At 35.5% G+C, this 23,629-nt stretch overlaps 3 protein-coding genes across 3 annotated transcripts in view; 2 read left to right on the forward strand and 1 right to left on the reverse strand.

Annotated features, from left to right (window-relative positions):
- Window positions 1–889: 889 nt before the first annotated feature.
- LOC128855617 (putative OPA3-like protein CG13603) lies at window positions 890–1,974 on the forward strand. The gene is made up of 5 exons (XM_054090666.1): window positions 890–1,165; window positions 1,222–1,390; window positions 1,473–1,615; window positions 1,684–1,802; window positions 1,864–1,974. The coding sequence occupies exons 1-5, from the start codon at window positions 1,030–1,032 to the stop codon at window positions 1,876–1,878; spliced, it is 582 nt and encodes a 193-aa protein (XP_053946641.1). The 5' UTR covers window positions 890–1,029; the 3' UTR covers window positions 1,879–1,974.
- On the reverse strand, window positions 1,904–5,567 carry LOC128855616 (nucleoporin Ndc1). Its single transcript, XM_054090665.1, has 3 exons — window positions 4,875–5,567; window positions 4,185–4,807; window positions 1,904–4,105 (listed from the first exon to the last, which is right to left on the reverse strand). The coding sequence occupies exons 1-3, from the start codon at window positions 5,261–5,263 to the stop codon at window positions 3,381–3,383; spliced, it is 1,737 nt and encodes a 578-aa protein (XP_053946640.1). The 5' UTR covers window positions 5,264–5,567; the 3' UTR covers window positions 1,904–3,380.
- A 307-nt stretch (window positions 5,568–5,874) lies between these two features.
- LOC128855618 (putative uncharacterized protein DDB_G0271606) overlaps window positions 5,875–23,629 on the forward strand; it is a 98,761-nt gene continuing 81,006 nt past the window's right edge. The window contains exons 1-2 of the mRNA XM_054090667.1: window positions 5,875–8,184; window positions 15,186–16,149. Of these exons, the coding sequence (XP_053946642.1) occupies window positions 15,233–16,149 (917 nt within the window). The 5' untranslated portion in view covers window positions 5,875–8,184; window positions 15,186–15,232. The remainder of the gene's footprint in view (window positions 8,185–15,185; window positions 16,150–23,629) is intronic.

Consider the following 23,629-nt stretch of genomic DNA (forward strand, 5'->3'; position numbering starts at 1 on the left):
AATTTTTCACCAGCTGAAAACCTCCGTTGTGAGCGCTTCATTTTCTCTTTCATTATTTAACAAATTTATTGTTATTTAAGCTTTTAAAAAATAAAATAAATAAAAAAATAGCTTCAATGCTTTCGATTTGTATTAAAGAAACTGCAGCTGCAGTGATTGGAGGCTGTAAATCAGAAGTGCATATCTCTATATCATTGGCTGATTCCTTTTCAATATATGACTGCAAATAAACTGTATAAATTTTATCTAAAATATATTTACTTAAATTCTTTATTTAAATAAACATTTTTATTTAAACTTAGAACTTTAACTCAATTCGCAAATTTTATTTCGTGTTTATTTTTACTTTGCGCTCACTTGTTTCTCTCACTTGCAAATTCTTCCAACTACAAATTTATCCAGTAAAAACTTCCAACTTCCCCTCAAGATGAATGGCATTGTGCTCTCCCACTTTCCCCTACATTGCAAGTTTTTTGGATACATAAACACCAAAACTTGAAAATTTGTAACAATTGTTACAAATTATTTGCTTCATGAACAGACCTTATTTCCGCCATGAAAAAGTTTCTCATAAAAAAACGGCCGCTCGGTGTCGGCTCAAGACAGTAGGTCCCTCCATATGTGGAACAACATCGAGACACATGCCATAAAATGGAGGAGGAGTTCGCCCAAACACCTAATAGGAGTGTGCGCGCCAATTATTTATTTATTTATTTTATTTTTAAGTTTGTTAACAATCAAAATAGTTATTAACGCCATTACAAATAAATATATATAAATTGTTCCCACGACAATCGGTTCTACGTAACCGGCACGACCCGGATTTATATCCGGCCAAGGACTGTCACTTTAGCAGTATTCCCCGTATATGTATGCTGATATAACAACAAATAAAATATTAAAAAAATGTCAATTTTTTTTCTCTAATTAATGTCAAGTCATCCGAAATTATGCTGCTATTTCGTTATATTTGGATTGAATTGGCTGCATAAACGGCTTTAAGAGTCTTAATTACCGAATCTTTGCGAGATGAGTGCACTGCCCGTTTTTAAATTGGGCATGTTGGCAGTGCGGCAGTTGAGTAAATATGTCGCAAGTTTTATTAAAGAAAGAGCGAAAAAGAATGCCACATTTCGCAATTATTTCTGTATTGCACCGGCACAATGTGGGTATATAGCACTTGGTGGCCAAAATGAAACCAAATAATTGACATTCCATTAGTATATAATAGGATTGAGATAAGAACGAAGATGTGGACCATGAAGATGGGTAAGCCAACAAATATCAAACCACTTTCAGAAGCCGCAGCCATCGATTTGGGCGCCAGTATGCTGGGTGAATTTGTTTTATTTTTAATTTGTGGTGCAGCAGTAGTGTCGGAAGTCTCGCGGTTGGTTGTAGGAGAATATTCCAATATTTATTAGTACAATTTTTATAGTATGTATTTTGTATTTTCACTTTCCTTTTGGCAGTCAGGTGCGTTCGGAACGGCGTAAAAGGGAAGAAAAAATACAAGCGGCCATAAAATTAACCAACAACATTTTAAGTATGGAAGAAGCCATTGAACAGCAAGAGGAGTATATAAAAGAAATTAACAAAGCGTTGAGAGCTTTAGGTAAATATATTCAAATTAATGGATGCTATGGGCCGTCTAACTTACGCATGTCTACTAACACGTGAAAGGTAAAAAGATTGAGGTGCCGCCGGATGAGAAATTCCATAGCAAATTACTAAGGCCAATTATTGTAACAAAGTCGATAGAGACGCAGATTACGATACCTACCAGGGATAAGGGTCTGCAGGTGAAATAATGTTGACAAATCTTTAAAAGCTTAAATAACTTAACGATTACAATGCACTCAGGTTGATCTAAGCTGATGGATAACATACATACTTGTACACATATAGGATATGGACAATTAAATTTTTTATTCCATGATATTATATTTGTATTACATAAATAGCTTTCTCAAAGCTTGCTTTTACAGTAAATACACTTAATTTTATTTCATGAGCATGATTTAATAAATACTTAAAATAAAATTCGATTTTCAGTTCACTTTAGCTGTTTCAATTTTTCAGTTTTGCTTTAAGCTAAACCTAATTTTCAAGCATTCAGCTTATTTCACAATTTAATTTAAGTCTCCACGTAATTTCGTATATCATCAGTTTCCGTAGATCTTCAGGACTGTCAACTGTCTTGTAAATAGACTCGAAACGCTGTGCAAATATTTTACAAACTACGTTTTACTCCTTTTTTGCGTGTGATAAAAGTCCAATCCAAGTTTTAGCGCTTCTAGTTAACATTGTAAAATTCGATTTTCAGTGCTAGCGAAGATTTGATTACTTGTGGTAGTGTCACTTGCACCACACCACATTTGTTTTCGTTCAGTGAGGCAGCGCAAATTCCAGCCAAACTTGCATTACCCACAAATAATGATTACAAATCTTTAAAATCTTAAATTACTAACAATTACAATACACTTAGGTTGAGTTAAACTGATGGTAACATTCATATATAACAGAGAGACAATTAAATTTTATATTCAATATTACATAAAGAGCTTCATGTAAGTTTGCTTTGACAGTAGACATACTTAACTTTACTAAACTTAATTTCTATGCACTCCGCTTATTTATTAATTCAATTTAAGTCTCCACATAATCAACATGCCACTGCAATTTCTGCAGATTCTCTGGACTATCAACGAACTCTTCCCAATAGTCTCGAAAAACTGTGCACAAACTACGTTTGACACCATTTTTGCGTACTATGAAATTTCGTACAAATTTTTTGCCATTCCAGTTTATATTGGTTCGTTTTGCAGTGTTAGCAAAGATTCGATTACTAGCGGTAGCGTCACCACTTGCAACACACCATATTTGTTTTCGTTCAGTGGGGCAGCACAAATTCCAGCCAAACCTTTTGTGCTATTCACAAAAAAGTGAAGTAAAATGGTAATTTGTTGTAGCGCCATAAGGTGCCGCATTTTGTGAGATTCCATAGACCAGTTATTGTAGCTGGATCGATAAAGAGACACTGGTTACGATACCTACCATGGTTAAGAATCTGCAGTTGATTGCAAAATGATTGCAGTTCTTTAAAAGCTTAAATTACTAACGATTAGAACCTACATACATATGATGGATAACATACATACTTGTACACATATAGTATATGGACAATTAATTTTTTTTTATTTAATGATACATTTGCATTACAAAAATAACTTTATCAAAGCTTGCTTGTACAGCACTTAATACACTTAATTTTATTTTAAGGTTATGATTTAATAAATACTCAAAGTAAAAAATTAAATTTTCAGTTCACCTTGTTCTAAATCTAATTTTCAAGCACTCAACTTATTTAACAACTTAATTTAAGTCTCCACATAATTAACATAGCAGTGCAGTTTTCGTAGATCCTCGCGACTGTCAACGAGATCTGGTAAATAGTCTCGAAAAACTGTGCAGATATTGTACAAACTACGTTTTACACCGTTTTTGAGTGTGATGTAATTGCGATCTAATTTTTTGCCATTCAAGTTTACATTGTTCAATTTATCCAATTCGGTTTTTAGTGTTAGCAAAGTTTTGATTATTTGTGGTAGTGTCATCTGCACCACGCCATATTTGTCTTCGTTCAGTGAGGCTGCACAAATGCCAGCCAAACCTTGTACCACCTTTAAAATTGTGTCTGAGTTGGAAAGTAGAAAGGCGGTTTTAGCACCATCAGGTTCGCCAAACATATAGAAGAGACCGGGTATTGCACGGAAAATAGCACGCCATGTTTGTTCGAATTGTTTTTTCATTTTCTCTATCTGATCGTGTATACGCTTGCACGCAGGTGACATAGTTTTGGTGGTTTCGGTGTTTTCTGCGCACTTTTCCGTCATCATACGCCTGATACCATAGGTCTCATTATATTGACGCAATAATATTTTCTCAGCAGCTTCGGTTGCAGTTGTGGGCTTAACGGTAGCAAAAAGTGGTGTTGTTTTAACGACAGAAATTTTTTTGAGTGATGCCGCTAGTTCTTCGGTAAATGCATTAATTAGACTTAAGCACTGTGCAGACAATTGAGTCCAATTGTATGGATGGGCACCTAATAAAAAATTTAATTATTGTTTTTGTTTTTAAAATAATTGAGTTTTGAATAAGATTGCAATAATCTTGTCATTTACCTGGTACTGAAAGCGCAAAAATTTCCTTCCGCCTTGATTCTGCACTATTAAGGGCTATATTATATAAATCTCGTGCGCCTAAGCTTTGCACGATCGGTACTATGGAACAATTGAGTGCATCAACCAATGTTATTTCTTCAGCATCCATACCGCACAAAACTGGTTTGCGCTCAATCACAAAAGATACCTCCTCCGAAAGATGTATGGCGAAGAAATTTTGCATGAGATGCATATTACTTAGTATTTGCGCTGTTAATATCCAACCATAAAACAGTAAGCGCACATTTCCAGCAAGTGCAAAGAATGTCAGTGTACTTTCATCAACATCTAAGCCGAACACAGTAGCAAAATAACGTGTAATTATTCCTCCAAGTAGCCAAAAAACGAGTCCAAAACATATTGTAGGTATAATAGATGCCAATAGTGAATTATAAAGCGTCCTATACATTAACGAACGAATCCGTATCACCGCTAACTCCTGATCAATGGGGAATTCCAACTCGGGATCAGTACGCAAATTCTCTCGGGTAAAATGTAGACACGCAGCAAAAAACCCAATACATAAGAGAAACATATAACGTCCGTTGATACACTTTGTGCCATAGCAATCGCTTTCAATATTACTGCATATAAGAGATAAATTCAGTTATCAACTTTAGTTCACTCCGCAAAATATAAATAAACATTTACCGGTAATCCACATGCCAAAAGTTAGAATACAACCATGCGCTCAAGTAACCAATGAGAAGATGTAGTACGAGGAACAAAACTTTGCGTGGCGCTGTGTATACTAACCATTGGAATCTTGTAGGGTAGTAGCGTTTCACGGAAAGAAAGGATTTTCCCAACAGTATGCCATATAGCACAATTGCTCCATTTAGTGGTAAAATGCTTAACCAAGTGTAGAGCGAAAAAAGTAAGCTTATCGTCTCACTTATCCAACGCACAGGATGCAGCACCTGGAAGTTGATGAACAAAAGGAAGATACCAAGCAACAGGCATTGCATAGTAATACTATTTGTTAGTGCGAGCATACAGCGGAATAAGCACAGTTTTTTGCATTCCACTGCGATAGACATTTTATCACCAAACGTTATTCGCAATCCGTATTAAATTCAAAGGCGTGCAAGTGCGATAGTTTTCAACCAGCGGAAGGTTGAGGTTAGATTAACAATGTAGGCTGATTTAAAATTTGCGGTTTTTGCTTGCTAAATTTTTAGTTTGCACGATACACAATCCAGAGCAAAGTTGCATCGAAATTACCAAATTAAAAGCTTTGCTTCACGTATTTTAAATAAGTTGGGCCAATTTAAATTAAATGCACACAGATGTTTTTGGCAGCTAATGGCAGTGCTGACAAGTTTGACGCTGCAGGGCATTTCGGTAGAAGTACTGCCATGCTCATTAAATTTTCACCGTTCTTTTTTAAAAAATATTAAACAAACCAACACAGAACTTAGTAAAAATTAAAATAGTTCTAAGTTCTAAGTTCTATGTTCGTATAATCCTTAATTTTAGTTTTAAGTAACACCTCTAGTTATATAAAATTGGTGAAAGCTAATGTGGTGGGACAAATCTTTTTTGATTTTCATATATTTGTTGGCGCTCAATTAGTAATGATATGCCAATCCATAAGTCCTATTTCACATGCCGAAGTAAACTTTATATCAATTTAATAAATATAAATATGATTTTTATATATTTTTTGGTAGTCCGTTACTTGTACTTGCAACCTTTGTTTTGCTTACATTTTATTCCAATTTGCCACTCCTCAGTTTTCTTCCACAACAGATGTCGCAATCAGAAAAGCCGATGTTGGAAGCGAATGGCCAATGACAGTGAACGAATGATAAACGAGCGAGCGATGCACGATGCAAATAAGAAAATATTTGGCTCTCAGTTTTGTCACTTTTGTAATGAATTTGTTATAGAGTGCACGTCCGTACGTCGGTTACGCGTAAATTTTTTTCGAAAAAATTTGAAAATTGTGTTGTTCAATGTGGGAGAAAAATATATAAAGATAATCAATTGTGTGAAAAGTACAAATAAAAAAATATTTTAAAAATATGCCTTCAACCGAAAGTTTGCATAGTAAATCCCAATTTATTGATAATCGAATTGGAGTATGAGTGAGTGAATTCATGTGAATGCGAATGGGAAGAGGAATAGTGGAAAGAGTAGAAAAATATTCAGTAGAAGAGGCATATGTAGCAACAAAAGCTGAGTGTGAGATTCCGAAGAGAAGAAATTTTAAATTAATTTGCGAAAGTGAATGATTGTTTTTGTTGTATTCATAGTAAATTGGAGTTATTGAACGTTTCGAAAGTGTGAAAATTAATGAAATTAGTGTACAAACAAAATACCATTGTGCAATTTAGTGAAATACAACATTTCGGTCGATGTAAACTATAAATACGCTGTCTAATATAATATATGAGCATAACAACAATAAAAAAATGAAAAGCGCCTATTGAGGTCATACATTGCAAAGAGGCGTGTGGTAAAGGTATCGTTTGTTGACCAACATAGCAAGAATAACATTTAAACAGCTGCTCCGCTTGCTATTAGAGTAGAATACTTGCAAAAGTGCAAAGGCACCGCATTCGCCCCTCGCGTTCCTGTGCGCGTCCTTGCATACGCACACGTATCGATAATATTCATACTCCCCGCAGTGGGCAGGTGTGCAATTACATATGCTACCCCTATAATTTATTTCAGCCAGTGGTGGTTTGCTGTTGCAAACTTTATAATAAATTTAATATAATAACTTCACATATATAATTAATAATTTATGGTTAAAAACCAGCAGCATATAAAATATGAAAGTGAAAAGGTGGAAATTTTAATAACTACCAAGTGTCGAGTGCATAAAATTAAATTTCCTTATCGGCATTGTGACACGAAGTGCATTAGCTCTCAGAATTAACGCACACATCTTGCAAACTTGTCATCGCGCTGCAGCAGGCAGCTTCATTCAGTAAAATTATAATAAATACCATTACTAAAATAAAATCAAAACAAATTGAGTTGACGTGTTACGGTATTTTGTGTGTACAATTAGTAAAGCATAAAATTACGGGCATACATAAGTTAAAGGAAAACTAGAAAAATTCGATATGAACACTCAAGATATATAATAAAGCATTTGATGCGAAGCTACCACAGCCCTAAAGTCAAAAGCGTAAAAGCGTGAAAATCCAAAGAGCGTAGCCTAATAGCGGCAAGGGCATAGAGTGTGAGTTAAAGTAGCAGGCAGCCACCACAGCCGCAACATTTTTTAGGTGTGTGTGCTCCACTCACCTACTTTCGCGCATGTTGTTGCTGTTGCCAGTACTAGTGCCACCTCCAGCTCGCACCACCACCACCTTCAAATTGCTGTTATATACCCATTAGCTTCCAATAGCAGCGTTGTTGTCGCATGTTTCGTGCCTCTCCGTTTTTTCCATCGTCGTATTTATCAACACTTCGGCTCTCGCGTTGCGTTTCGTTAACTCTCGCTGATTTTCTGGCTCTTGTCCGGTGTTATAGCAAATCAACAAAAAAATTTAATTAAATCAAATAAAGTGAAGTTAAATCGTTTGTGCTCGTCAGCATTAAATTTTCATTGTGCTAATAATAATAATAATAATAAAGAAATTATCTGAGAAATTAACATGTGCATTGAGAAAATAAAAGGCTAAACGAAAAAGTAGCCAACCTCTTCAAAAGGTATTTATTAGCTTCGTGCTAGTGGCAAAGGTTCGTGCAGCTCTACGTTTGTAGGTGTGTGAAAAAAGTGTGAGAATCGTTTTCGTGTTTTAATTCTTTGCAGTTCAAAATTTTTTATTGATCGCCGATGACAAAGTTATGTATGTATGTATTGTGATAGTGCGTTCATTTACGAAATTCGTGTAAATTTGCTTGCCAACACTCGTCGCCACCGCTTCAACACCTGTGATGCCACTGTTGTGTGAATATGAGGCGATTGGCGACTGAATCAAAACAATTATTGCGTAAACAGGTGAGTGGCTGCTATTAGTTTAATGAAATATATGTGCACACATACATATATTAAATTGAGCTTTTAGATATTTGTAATACGATAGAGTTGTTATGTAAAAGTTTAGGACGTTAAAAACTGAGGGCCGGCTCGAAAATTTACATTTACATTTTACTTGCGTATGTGTGTTTGTGTAGAGATGCAGCTTCATTTTATGGCATTTTATTTTAATTCATTGGATTTTTGATTTATTCACTGGACGTCATGTTTCTAATACCGAGAATTTCTTACTTTATTTATATATTTCTATAATAACACTGTGGAATAAATTCAGGTTAGCAAAAATTAGGTCCATTCTGAGAGTGGCGGGTGAAAATAGAAGCGAAATTAGAAGACCTGTATCGCGCCGTTTTTTTATGTTAGTTCGAATTTTTTTTTAATCGGCCTTCGAAGTTTGCAGTCAAATGCCGATTTTCAGTATATTGTTTCATAAGTACCACAAAAATTTTCGAAATAAATTTTTTCAAAAATTGTAATTGTTGCACAGGTCTCTAGCAATAATTTGGCTTTTACAGATTGAAAAAATATCAATTAGTCGACGAGTTATAGCCAAAAAACCATATAAACAATTTTGCTCCGATTTCGAACTTCGAAGGCCATTTAAAAAAAAAGTCGAACTAACATAAAAAAACGGCGCGATACGGGTCTTCTAATTTCGCCTCTATTTTCAAGGAATAATATTGAAAAAGAAATTCTTTTAAAAATGCATTCTTTTGTATTTTAATTAATTAATTTTTTTAATTTATTTTAATTGCAAAGTACTTTTGTTTTGGGGGTGCTAATGATAATTTTTAATTTAATTTAATTCGTCGAATTTTTATAAACCTTATGCAAAGTGTGAAATTGGTATTTGTTGTAGATTGAACTATATTTTCATTAAATAATATTTCAAATTAAAAAATAAATAAGTAAATAAGTAAATAGCGAAAACTTGTCAATATGTGGTGCTTATTGTCTTTATCTTTTTATGTAAATGTTAGGCCCCTTAATTTAAAGACGGATGCACCACAAATTATAAAATAATGTTCGTAACCGACTGTCGTGTGTGGCATGCTGGTCTTATTATTATTATGTATACAGTTTAATGCTTTATTAAATTAACATTTTCCAAAAAACACAAAAAAAAAAACAAAAAAAAATATATTTTGATCTTCTTCAAATCTATGTAATATTGAAACATTAATTTGTATTTCAATTATTTATTATAATTTTTTTTATTAAAAATTACTTTATTCATCTTAAAATTTAATGAAAAGGGCGAACTTGATTTTCGTTGTAGGAGTGTGTTCAATTTTTATTTTTTTCATTTTCAAAAAATGTTTGCTCATATTTACGTAAATTTTTTAAAATTTCATTTTCTTTTATTTTATTTTCTTTTAATTTGCTTTACTTTATTGTTATGTTATTTTATGCTACTTTATTTTATATTTCTATTTTATCTTATTTTACACCATTTTATTTCATTCTACTCTACTTTATTTTATTGAGCCTGACTATGTTTTATTTTGCTCTACTTTATTTTTATTTTATTTTATGCTATTTTATTTTATTTAATTTTATTCTACTTCATTTTATTTAGTCTCAGTCTGTTTTTTTTGCATTACCGCATTTGATTTTATTTTATGTTACTTTATTTTAATTATTTTATTTGATTGTATTCTACTTAATTTTTTTAAGTCCGAGTCTGTTTTATTTTGCTTTACTTTTTTTGTATTCTATTTTGTCTTATTTTATTCTATGTTACTTTATATTAATTTTTTTTATTTCATCTTATTTTACACCTTTTTGTTTCAATCTATTCTACTTCATTTTAAATAGTCTGTCACAATAGTCACTTCGCACAATTTTTTTTTTCATTTGATCCTACTTTAGCTTATTTTACTTTGTCTTGTTTTATTAACGTATACAGTTTCTTAATCATCTCACTAGAGTGGATAACGAAGCTTCGAACATAGGCAAAAAATCACCAGTTCTTCGGTTAATCTGCTTCGTAATATACATATTTCCCCTTCGACTCAATACATGAAGAATGGACACGAAAAAACTAGTCGATTGTGTTTACTCATCGCTTGCGTAAAATTAACTGTAAATAAAAAATAAGTAAACATATTCATAGTGTTTGTTGTCATTATTAATTTGACGTATTCACTTTTTGTAACTTCTACGTATTCTTCAAAATTTGTTTGGGCTTGCGGAGAAAATTGTGCGCAAAACGCAATAAAACTGTAATTTGTCGCACAATGGCACAGCAAAAACTTTAAATAGTCCGAAAAGTACGGTAACTTATGTATGTATGTGTAAAAAAATTTAAATAAAACCTTGCCAGTGGAACGAAGGCCTGGAAGTGGCAGCAAGAAAGGATTTGTGTCGCAGTTAAAAGCTAAAGAAGTCATGCAATTTTTTCGAAAATTCCTTGCCTTTCACTTTGAGATGCTGCAAAACAGACCCATATGTCGAAAGTTTACCTCGAAACAGTGCGCAAAAGTGCAAGTTTCTGATCATATAACAATATTGTAGAACCCAATAAAAATGATCAACAAAATTAAAGTGCTAAAAAACGTGGGCGAGAATGATCCAGTCAATATATTCAAGAATATAGCTTTGTGATTGCGGACGTCAAAGCAGACTTGAAACAGATTCAGGACGCTGGGTTTTATACTGCAACGAAGAGAGAAGTAGTCCCAGGTGCCTTTAAGCTAAAAATGTTGAACAATTTCCCTAAAAAATATTTGGTTTGGTAAGCCTTCTGCCAGTGTAGTATGAAAAGCAAAACGCTCATTGCCCCGGGCGCTAAAAACCAAGAAATTTATATGAAGGAGTGCTTTCAAAAACGTTTGCTGCCATTTATAAAACAACATAAAGTCTCTCTTTTGTTCTGGTCTGATCTAGCATCGTGCCAGTATAGCCGTCTTGCGATGAACTGGTATGAAAATTACGCGTAAATATTGTTCCAAAAGGACCACAACCCACCATAATGACCACAATTGGGACCCATTTGCCAATTGTTAGAAACGAAAAAAAAAAAAATTAAAAATGAGCAGCAGTTTAAAATGAATTGGCAGATACCAGCAGATACCGTAACAAAAACTAATGCCCATCGCCTAATGAGAGAGGTCAAATCTAAATTGCGCCATTTTGCTCATAACAAAGTGAATTTATATGAGTTTACTGTACGCGTACGCTTAATAAAGTACGTTTAATAAACAAAAAAATGATATAAAAATTGTTTTGATAGCTTTTATAAATTTGAATAATACTATTTGAAGAAAGTACGCACAATAATTAAAGAAATAAGAAAATATGCCACATCACACAACACACGACTCCTATCGCACTCAAATCCTCGCGTCGTAGAAATAGTTGGAAATCCCATAACCTTCACCAGACTCAAGAGAAAATCTACAAAAGACCTCATATGATAATAAATTAGTCGAAATTATTATGTTGCTTAAAATTAGTGAATGGTTGCATTCCATAAATGTTTTTCTCTTCGAGAAAAATATTGCTTAATGCTTGCTTGCTAAAAATCAGATCGAAATGGATTAAAAAAAAGTATAAAAAAAGATATAATATTACATAAATTTCATGTTATAACTAGTTTTGGCTGACCAATATTTTTCGTGTCCATTCTTCATAATGTTGGTTGCATTTTTTTTCATGCCTATTTTTTATGATGTTGCTTGAACTTTTTGTTAATTTTTGATGCTTGGTACACAAAGATCAATCGTTGATTTTATGGCCTCCTTCCTTTTGACTTTCTCTTTATGGATAAAGTTATTATTTTAAAGGCTAGAGCGGAGAATGAGGTGGTTAAGAAATCAATAGGTAGCACCATTTCGTCATCAGAAATTAATTTTTTCTTTGTTTCGAATTGAACATTTTCGCATATTATTCTCTCATGAAACTTTGCCTTTTTTAATGCTATCGATTTTAATTATGTATAGGCATGCCAAAAGCGGTTGGACAATAAAATATGTGTGCGACACATTTAGCAGTTTTACCTATTTTACTTTTGCTTATTTAGTGCCTATTTTTTAATAAAATTTAAATAAAAACACAAAAACAATTTACAAAATTATACACATTTTCACCACAAGTAAATTTTTTTTATCGAAATTTTTGGTTTGCAGTTTGGTAGTTTATTTAATTTAAGTTTTAATAAAATGCAAAAAAAAAAAACATTAAAAAAAATCTAAAAATTTCCACCACAATTAAAAATTCTATTTTTATCGAAATTTTTGGTTTGAAGCTTGGTAGTTTATTGAATTTTAGTTTTAATAAAATTGAAATAAAAAAAAAACCAAAAAAATTCTTAAAATTTCCACCACAATTAGACATTTTTTTATCGAAATTTTTTGTTTGTAGTTTGGTAGTTCATTTCATTTTATAATATTTAAATAAAAAAATAAAAAATATTCTAAAAATTTCCACCACAATTACAATTTTTTTATCGAAATTTTTGGTTTGCGGCTTGGTAGTTCGTTCAATTTTAGTTTTAATAAAATTTAAATAAAAAATCAAAAAATGAAAAATAACACAGGCCAACAACCAAAAAACTTTTTCGATAATTTTAACTAAAGTTTTAAGGTTTTTTTATGCTGAAAACGAATATGACCTTGAAAATGCTCCAGCACGTCAGGATTTTTGGCAATTTGAGGTTAAAAGGTCAAAAAATGCAGATTTTGGCCATTTTTTAATTTTTTTTTTGGGCAAGGTAAAGTTTTTTTTTAATTTTACACAACGGCATCGCAAAGTACTAGTCTTCAGCTTTAAAATCCATTTTTTTTTAAATATTTTTACGATTAATATAAAAAAAGTTATTCTATTTTGAATTGGAGACTTTTAGATATGCAAATTCAACCTTTCTAACTCTCTAACACCCCTGTAAAGGGCGAATTCAAAATAATATAACTTTTTTTATATTAATCGCAAAAATATTTTTAAAAATGGATTTTAAAGAGAAGAAGACTAGTACTTTGCGATGCCGTTGTGGAAAATTAAAAAAAAAACTTTACCTTGCCAAAAAAAAAAATTAAAAAAATGGCCAAAATCTGCATTTTTTGACTTTTTAACCTCAAATTGCCAAAAATCCTGACGTGCTGGAGCATTTTCAAGGTCATATTCGTTGTCAGCATAAAAAAACCTTCAAGAAACACCCATAGCCGTTTTAAAAGTTGTAAAAAAAGCGAGATTTTGTTGGCCTGTGTAATTCTAAAAATTTCCACCACAATTACAGTTTTTTTTATCGAAATTTTTGGTTTGTAGTTTGGTAGTTCATTCAATTTTAGTTTTAATAAAATTTAAATAAAAAAACAAAAAATTTATAAAAATTTTCATTTCTTTTTAATCGAAATTTTTGGTTTGTACTTTCGTAGTTCATTCAATTTTAGTATAATAAAGTGCAGTTCCATAAAATTTAAAGAAAAAAAAAAAGAAAAAAAAAATTAAGAAAATTCTATACATTTTCACCACAATTAAAAATTTATTTTTATTAACATTTTTTGTTTGCAGTTTGGTAGTTCATTCAATTTTAGTATAATAAAGTGCAAGTTGCAAGTAGCTATAGGTATAAGCTAGCGCTGATTTTTGGCAATTTATTTTGTTGACAGTATCACGCATTTTCTTCCATGTAAAGTATGTTCGTCAAGTTTTTTTTGTCCATGGCTATATATTGGCCTTGCAGGAAATAAGTTCTTGAAATGAAGTTCAAGTGCCATTTGACCATTCCTGATTAGTTGTGATGAGACCAAGTTCCGTTCACTGCAGTGAATTTATGCAGAAGGTGTTGACAATAGTCAGGCGCATCTTTACTAAATAGCTGATCGCGCGTTGCCATTTCATGGAGTAAAACACTTAAGAAAGATATTTCAATTTTCGAACTATCACCCATACAAACATCTTATGCATTAACATATTTATGACCGAATATTTTTGGAAAATCTTTCTATGCATGCCATAACTGAGAATGTACGTACACACATACTCCTATACGTAGATGTAAGTGAAGAGAGATGACGTAATTTTGTATCTGTCACCAGTTGATACACAGAAATGTGCACCCACATACATTTATACATTAATAATTATGTCTACAAATGACGTTGAGGGCGCCTTTTCATCCAACTACCACTTGTGTGTTCCCAATATGGCACACACTTGAACACATTTTTTAAAATCAAAAAAAAAAACAAGAAAGTCAGTGTTGAGCTCGCACAAAAATAAACAAGGCATAGGATATGCGGCTTTGACGCCAGTGGCACACATTATCCGGGTAGCGTATGGAAATATTTTTTACTGATTCATCGAAATTTCACATAATTAATGAATCGGAACAAATGTCGGGAATATCCCGCACTGATTGAAGATAATCCGAAATTTAGTCATCAGCGCCCAACACTTGAAAGTAAAGGTTTAAGCAGTCAACCAGCAGCCAACCGACGAAAAATCTACCTGTGTCGGATTAGAAGACCTAATAGGGAAGAGAAATAACAAACATTTTAACAAAATGCTCAAATGCCACATTTTTAGGCACACAAACACACGCACGCTTTTGAGGCTGTACATACATATGTATGCGAGTATGGATGTACGGTGTGTATGTGTGTGCTCTGGTTTATGCATTTCCTTGTTGTGCCTTCAACAGGCATTGCCATTGCCATGACAAGCAGGCAGGCAGGTAGCTGGCGTTGAAAGGTAGAACTATTTTGTGCGTGTTCCCAGTCGTTTTGACAGTTCATTGAAAAGCCACAAAAATTAATGGATTTTTGAGTTCATAAGTGACGTTGAATTGTGTTTCAAAAACAAAAAAAAAAAACAAAGCTTAGGTAAATGTTTGAGGATTGAAATGGTTATTTTTAGATGCCAATTGTTGTGTGTGTGTGAGTGTGTGCGTGTTTGTTTTTATAGTGACAACAAATTAATTGATCTCCCTTTTTGCTCTCTTTTTGCTTTTCTCACTTTAGAAACCTTTTTGTGTCGTCTTATTCAAACGGTAATTTGTGCATACAGAATGGCTGCCGCCAGTGCTGGCCAACAATTGCACCAGCAGCAGCAACAACAACAGCAACAACAACAACAACAACAACATCTACAACAACAGCATCAGGAATTAAATGTGATTGCGTTGCGACAGCCTTTTCAGCAATCAATGAAACACCAGCAACAACAACAACAACATGCACTGACATTGCAACAACAATTGGTGCCACAGCTGCAACCCCAACACCAGCAGCAGCAGCAGCAAATGCAACAACACATACAGCTGCAGTTGCAACATTTGAATAATGGCCAACAACAATTGCTGCAGCAGCAGCAACAACAGCAACAGCTACGTGCTACTAAATTTACTACGCGCATCGCTTCCAACTCACAGCTTTTTGCTCAGCAGCAACAACATCAGCAGCAGCAGCAGCAACATTTGCAGCAACAACAACAAACACTACATCAGCAGCAGCAGCAACAGCAACAGCAAAGTCAACAACAGGCTCAGCCTCAAACTTTGCCAGCTGGTATGGTAAATGGCGCCGCTTTATTTGCTGCTAGCAGCAATGCAACACGCGGCACCCAGTCACTGAATATGTATCAGCAGCCACTTAATAATGCCACAATGCAGCAGCAGCAACAGCAGCCATTGCAACACCACACACAACAGCAGCAACAAGTGCTGAAAATGAATCATAATGTGGTGGCAGCGCCACCCACAATCGCCTCACGCCAACACGTGGCCATGGGCAATGCCGCCGCTGCCTCGGCCGCTGCTGCGCCCGTCGCCAACCATGTGAGCGTCGGAGCTGCTGCTGCTGCAACCACGGCAACTGCCACAATCTCCAGCGTAGCGCAGCCGTGCGCCGCCAGCGTGGTCAATGCTAATTTAGCGCCAGGTTGGCGTAGACAACAGGCCAACAACAACGAGATCATCTACATAAGGTGAGTAGTCCGAATTCTCAAGTTCGCATAAAACCTAGAAATGCGCTAAATAATGCGCTTCCCATTTGGCCCATGAAAAATTACACATCTCCATAATTATGTTAATGCTCCGTAAATAATTTGCATACTCATTAGCAGCGCAAATTCTATTTGTTCTTGCTCCTCGTCAGTGTGTGCGTGGGTGTGTGAGTTGCGAAACACAAAACGGTGTGCGGTTACCAAACAAGCAGCGCTCAGTCTATGCCCTAGATAATCTACTTGACTTTGTGTGGCTAAAATCTCATTTTAAACGCATTAACCTTGCCTGCAAACAACAACAGCAACAACAACATGAAAGTGCAAATAAAGCATGTAAATGGCTGGGCACGCCTCTGGTGGATAAGGTTTACGAGATATCGTCAGTCACCAATAAATTGTTTGTATACTTTACCAATGGCATTAGCAGGCAGTAGCTTTGCAAAACTCAAACGCAAGGCGGTGGCAAATATTTTAAGCCTGTCTTGCCTCACATCCTGTTCGATTTTGTCTGCCGTCAGCTGCTTTTGTAAACGATTTGAAAGGCCACAGCAAAGCGCCACGCTTCTTACTTTTACGCATTCCACTTTCTTCGTCACTGTGACTCTTTTGTGAGCGAGTCCCTTATCGTTTGTGCTGACTTGCCGCTAAATGTGTGTGTACCTGTATGTGTGTATGTGTACGCTATGGATGTGTGTTAGAAAGGATATAAAAGGTTAGGAAACCATAAAAATGATTAACTATGACAAAAGTTTAACAATGCTGCGTGGTTGAGGCGTTAAGGACTTTTTGGAAAATTTATTTCGGGATTTTAGTTGCAGAGATTTTGTGTTTGTTCACATAGAATAATCGTATAAAGGTAAATTTGCAGTGACGCAATTCACTCAACGGGTTTTTAACAAGTTTCCAGTGGATAAAATACAGAATGCGATTCTAGAGTCTAGACGAATGAGTGGTTACATATAAAAGGTAGCGCAAAATTAATCATCCTATCGGAAGATTTATAATTTTTGCGAATGGCGTCGTTGAAATTTGTCAACTCGACTGCTGCAGCATACAAACAGACAAGCAATGGATCGCGTGAAGGTTAGAATAAAGATTTCCATACTCAAAATAATTTTTTATTTTGTTATTTGGTAAAAAAAAGCTATTCAAAAACAAAATTGGATGATTAATTTTGCGCCACCTTCTATATAAATCTACATATAAATTGTTCTTTTAAACAAGTTGGAAGTTGCAAGTTTTTTGTTTTGTTGTCGGGACAGACTAGCAAGTACAGCACTCAGACATTAATTAAGTCCATTGTACTGCACTCGGATCCCCTTTCTAATTTTCTTTAAATTTACCCGACCTCCAAAGAAACCGGAATAGACCCTGTGGTGCCGAGGAGCCAAGGTGGTTCCTTTTTAACACGTCAGAGCCAAAGATTCGAGCGAAGGCGGGGCAGATGCACAGAAAGTGGTGCGCCGACTCATCCTCCTCTCCACAGGCTGGGCAGGGTGCACTGTCTGAGATGCCCACTTTTTCCTAGTGCTTTGCCCATAGAAAGTGGCCCGTCATCAGTCCAACCACCCTCTGCTTAGTGACAGGAGAAACTGCGACAGTCGGTCGGACATGACAAGTAACATCAGTTTTGTGCATCTGCAGTCTCTCTCAGCCTGCCAAGCTCGCTTGAGAATTAAAGTAACCCGTTTGTTAACTGTGGCTTTGATGGCTGCAGAAGGGAGTGGCAGAGCCTATTCTGGCTAAAGAATCAGAGACCTCGTTACCCGCTATACCCATGTGTTCCGGGACTCATGTTAGAATCAGGATATTATGTCTACCGACACATACTATCTTGAAGTGGTTTGGGGGCTGTCTAAGGCCATGAGCGCAGCCTCTCCATCTGTTTTCCACAACAAAGTTCGTCGCTTCTTGAACAGCATACATCTTCGCTTCAAACACAGATGCATGCATTCCAAGAGCAAAGTGCAGTTTTGTCTCGCTGGATTCCACGTAGACCCCCGAGCCGGAGTTGTGTGTCCAACGGAGTGTTAAATGGTAACATTTGATAGGTTAGGGTCTATTTATCTACGAATGGAGATAGAAAAATGCTAAAATGGAAGGAGAAAAAATTTTGTCTTTTTTGCTTTATTTTGCCACTCACTACCACAAAATAAACCAAAGAATTTAGGCGAGAATGATAACAGTTTTTATTGTATTCGAAAGCGTAGGGTTTGGCAATTATAAATGAAAAACTATAACAGACAGATGTCTGTCACGACTGCGGCTACAGATGTTGATTCTTTTATCAAAATGTTCGCTTTGTGGTAAAGTGGCGATTCTATTTAGTTATTCATGTCATGGAGTTTAAGTTTTAAGGCTGAAGTCGAGTCGATTGGCTCCATATGGACTCTATTTTTAACGTAGCCGCACAAAAAACATCCAGTTGTGTTAAATCGCATGATCGGGGCGGCCAATTAACAGCTGAACTTCGGGAAATTCGGATTGCAATAAAATTCATTGTGGCACCAAAAGCCAGGGATACCTACACCATCCATAATAGACTAACATTTTACTGTTAACATCTCTCGGTCCCTTGACCGTAACCACATTTTTGTCCTAGTTAAAAAAAAGAAGGCCCAATGATGCCTCCAGATGTCTTCACTTGAACGACATGCGCATTAGGCACTGAGCCCCTCGACATTTAACGACCAATTGCATAATAGCGGTATCAGAAGGACGATTATGTGGACTGAAAGTATCAAGAATTGAAAGATCCACCATTAGCAAAATGGATGCGGACAACAGTGGGTCGAGAGTTCACACGCGTTTTTGAATTTGTGTAGCGAAATATAGACAAATTTTTGAACCGGGGTTTTGACCACTATGAACTTTCCATGACAGTTGGTTCTACGTTATCAGTACAACCAGGATGTATATCCGGGCAGCGGATGTCACTGCTAGATTCCCCAAATATTTACAGAGAATATTTATGCTGTTACAACAACTGCCAACTGCTTAGGCAGGTGCCATCCCCATTCAAAGAGAAGATTGGAGTTCCTTTAGCTACCCTAACCAGCAAACCTGGTATCTATCATCCTTAATGAACTTCGGCTGTCACGTCACCGGGTACTCGGCAGCCGAATTCTGCCCGCTCATTTCACACACATTCACTCACTCATCCAATCAGTCGTTGTTCAGCCGGCAGCGAAGTAAGAGGGGTAAAGGCTGCGTTAATCGTTTTCGTATATCACCAACACAATTTCAATTGTTTTGCAAACACACCACTATCATGAGCCCGGTGGTGTCGACCAATCAGCTGATTCTTTTAAATCCGCTGAGAACCGATTAACGGACTGATCTTGAATACATCTTCTGAATTCTTTTCATTATGATACGCCCCCATAATTTTGTAGCAGTAGCATGGAGAATGATGAAGCGGAAGACTCTTTGCTGTTGTTGTTATAATGTTTTGAAATATAACCCATGGATTTTTGGGGGAACCCACTGAAGTGACAGTCTTTGGCTGGATATAATTACGGGTAGTTCTGATAAAGTCGCAGAAACGACTGTCATCTGAATGGGCATTTACTCTTCAGCTATCCTGCGAAGTTACGATTCAAACATTTTGCCACTTGCCATGTGTATAGAGAGAGGTCTGAAAAACTATTAGACTTAGACAACTTTATGATCAGCACATCACGATTTGCTATCCATTATTCCAATTAGTAGTTAGGGAGGTGGAAGTGGCAGTCGGTCTTTAAACTAAATCACTTAGACCGTGGCCGAACCGTTGTGTTACCACAGTAGCAGTTTACCTGCTATTCCTCGCTAAACTATTTTGTGTTTTTTAATCCAAACCCTTTGATCGAGCTGACACTTGCATCCAAGAACGTTGAGCCACGTAATCTAAACCTAATGGCATGCAACGCAGGATAGTGACACAGAAAATTTCTGACAGACTCTTCCTCCTCCTCATTGTAGCAGCTCTGCAATAGTGGAAATGAGATATGTTCCATCTGAGAGCATGTCGACCTAGGAGACAGTGGCTTGTGATCAAAGCAACTAACATAGAGATGTTTTTCCATGACCGCTTGAGTAGCACCTTTGAGCCCTTGACGTCCCATTCTGCCCGAACTCTTTTTGTAGCGTTACATGCCAGACTATCAACACATCTCGTGTTGGCTGAAGTGACAATGCCATTTGCACCACGCAGTTGGTAGGTTGAGAGGGGCCTACCTACATTCTCCATATCGAGATCTCAATTAGTAATTGTACGCTATTTTTCTTTGCCTCTATATTTCTTTATCTACCTTATCTTGTATCTAATAGTAGCCGTAACCGCCCATTGTTGCTCTCCTTTAAATGCTTAATTGTGTACATATGTGCCCGTGGTAGCAGCTATAGAACACAATATGCTCCAGCCTATCAATTCGGATTTTTAACCCTTTGGGGACGAGTGTCGGCATACCCGCCCAAGCCGTTTTACCATTCCGGAGGCGTTTAGGTATATAGCCGCCCAAATTAGTTCGTAGCTGCGAGACTCGTACGTCTGTCATTCTGAGCGATAGGATACGCGTAGGTATAGTAAAAGAAGCACGTTTTCATTCAAGGACATTAGGGCCCATTAGCGATGAAGTCTTCTCTTCTTTATAATGTAAACTTACGATGTGAGACGACGGTAAAGTCAGAACGAATCTCAGTTTTTCGATTCAGTCTCTTAGTGTCACTGCCAGAGGAACCAGCAGGCTTTTTATATATTTCATATTTTATCATACGCACGATGGCTGAGCGATCTAGAGATGATGCGTTAGATAGTGATAGTTCTAACGAATACTACTTTGAATCTGATAAGCTGGAAGAGACGGCATTAGTACTTCGTCAAGTAGAAGTGAAATCCGATTTTGATTTTTTGAAAAATATTTCTTGTGTTAAATAAAGCCTTAGTTTTTATAACGTTCACCGTATTTATTTTCTTTACTGCGCACTCCAATACATCTCTTCCTCAGCGACGCTCGCCCGTCGAGCGGCTCCGTCCGCAAAGGGTTAATACTAAATTCTAATGCTGGCACTGGTATAACGGTGGTTCGTAAGTTCTGATATTCAATTCTGATTTCTTCCCATGCCATAAACAAATTTAGGCCAGTGAAAAACTAAATAAATAAATGAACTTTCAAATGCTGATAGACTGGGGAAGCCTCAGTTTATTGGTTGTGGAAAAAATCAATTCTATATTAATAATTTATAATTTATAAATGGTGCAATTTTCATCGGGTAAAGGTCATAGAGCGAAGGTCGTTTGTAATGACTAAATCAATAACAAGCAGAATGTAAAGTAAAGCGAATTCAAGCGCATTAGAAATGGTAAGAAATATGGCACGCTATAAGGGTTTTGTTGGATTTTTTTTTAATTTTATGTAAGAAATAAAAGCTTAGAAATTATAAAATTTGTTGTTGTTGCTATTCACAAAACCGTGCCAAGTGCAGCGAAGTCAGTCGTTTTTGCTGTTGTCTATCTCATATGACGGTGGGCCCAAAGATTAGAGGGCGAATATTTGCATATACTCACCTTCTCAATATAAAAATGAACTGCAGCTGGCAGTTACCTACAGTTGAATAGCGTATTTAAATACATTTGTTCCATATATTGAAAATAATGCTCAACCAATAATATAATTTGGTTTTTTTTTTGAAAGGCAAAAAATATTTAAAATAACAATACTTTTCTGAATCATAAGAAAAACAGACAGCTGAGAGGTTGTTAAAAAATGCCCACAGCTGAGATCACCTATTTCCAAAACGCTCTTTACAAGGAGAAGTCCGAAATAAACAAGATTGAGCTAAAATAGAAACTACAGGAGCTTTGTTCTCATAACTTCGAGTTTATTTACACAAAGTAGTCCCCTCTGGCCTCGATACACTGTCTCGCGCGATCTAAAAGTTTTTCGAAAAAGTGTTTCAAGTTGATCCTTCAGGATGTCGGTACAAGCCTTTTGCATGGCCTCTAGGGACGCAAAACGTTTTCCTTTCATGGCCAAAAACAACAAGAGCACCGTATTTTGCTTTTGCTTTTGGTCCTTTATAATGGAGAAGATCTATAAACAAAATTTGAGAATTTAGAGGCCAAATAAATAGAAAATATCAAATCAGTTCCTCTACTGTTACCACCTGTTCAATGTGATTTGGTCTAAACCAAAAATTTCCGACAGACATTTTTTTGTTTCTATGAAAAACAGATATTTGAGAAGGCTTTCTTTCCAACTGTTTTACATTTACGAACAATGACTTCTTAAATCTTATCTGCTGAAAATAAATTCCAGTGAACAACAGAAAAATGAAGCAAAAATTAAAGCTGATGCAAAATATCTTGAGCTACTTCCAAAAAGCATTCAGCATTCCGCCAAACACCACTTGGAAAAGCTACTTTCTATTTCAGAGCGAACTCTAAAGAAAGAGTACTCAAGAGCATAAAAATCACAACTTTTGCTCAAAAAGTTAGCAGACAATACTGTTTTTGTTGTACCACAAAACGTATGCAAAAGAGGAAGTTAAATTTGTGCATACGCCAAAAACAAAATGAAAAAAAGATTGGGTAAAATCGTGAGCCACTTCATGGAAAGATCGGGCGGCCAAATCGCAAGAGGTCGAAGTTGTCTAGTGTGATGCTCTTCCGATGCCTTTCGAAATTTTGCATTGCTGGAATAATCCCAAGACGACCCATCCTTTGGTAGACGCTTCTACTACGTAAACAACGTAAATTCTCGTTTATTTAAAAAGTGTCGTTTTATTTAAATGAATTTTGATTTTCATCATAAATTGATTGCCGTGTGTTTCACCTGGAAAAAACATTGGCTTATCTTAAGAAACAACTTGTGAAACTGAACAAATTCAAATCGCACGTCAGTCGAATACTTTCTGATGGGCAAATTAAGAAGTTGGAAGACCCAACCAAAACCATTTATTGAGCTTAAAACGATATGGCACAGGCAATATCTAAAATCCATACATGGAGACCAATGTATGGGTCTTCTAAGAAAGAGTAAATATATTTTTTGTGTGGGCCTTACCGTTTTTAAGCTATAGGTTGTCAAATATTTTGTGAAACATACCGAAAATTGCAGAAATTGTTGAAATAGATGACACGCACAGGCATTGTGAATATACGAGTGACAAATTCACGTGAATGGTTAAGTTACAAATATCAATAATTGAGTACGATTCATAAAATAACATAAGATTATTCGATCGACATTTCTTTAAATTTTTTACTACCTTTTCCGAGAGGTGATAAGCTTATGCTCCTTTTCCCCTTACTTCAAAATTGCATCTATGGTCTAAGTAGCATTCGAAATCAGTTGCCAAACTTTACACGACCTTCTATAATTGCATAATGCAATCGGAAAAACCAAACCAAAAGGTTTGCTTTCTCCGAGAAAAAAAAGTTTTTTCTCCCTTTAACTTTTTGTCTTTCAGTGAGTGTTTG

This window comes from Anastrepha ludens, chromosome 2 (assembly GCF_028408465.1).
Source record: "Anastrepha ludens isolate Willacy chromosome 2, idAnaLude1.1, whole genome shotgun sequence".
In the NCBI taxonomy this organism is placed as follows: domain Eukaryota; kingdom Metazoa; phylum Arthropoda; class Insecta; order Diptera; family Tephritidae; genus Anastrepha; species Anastrepha ludens.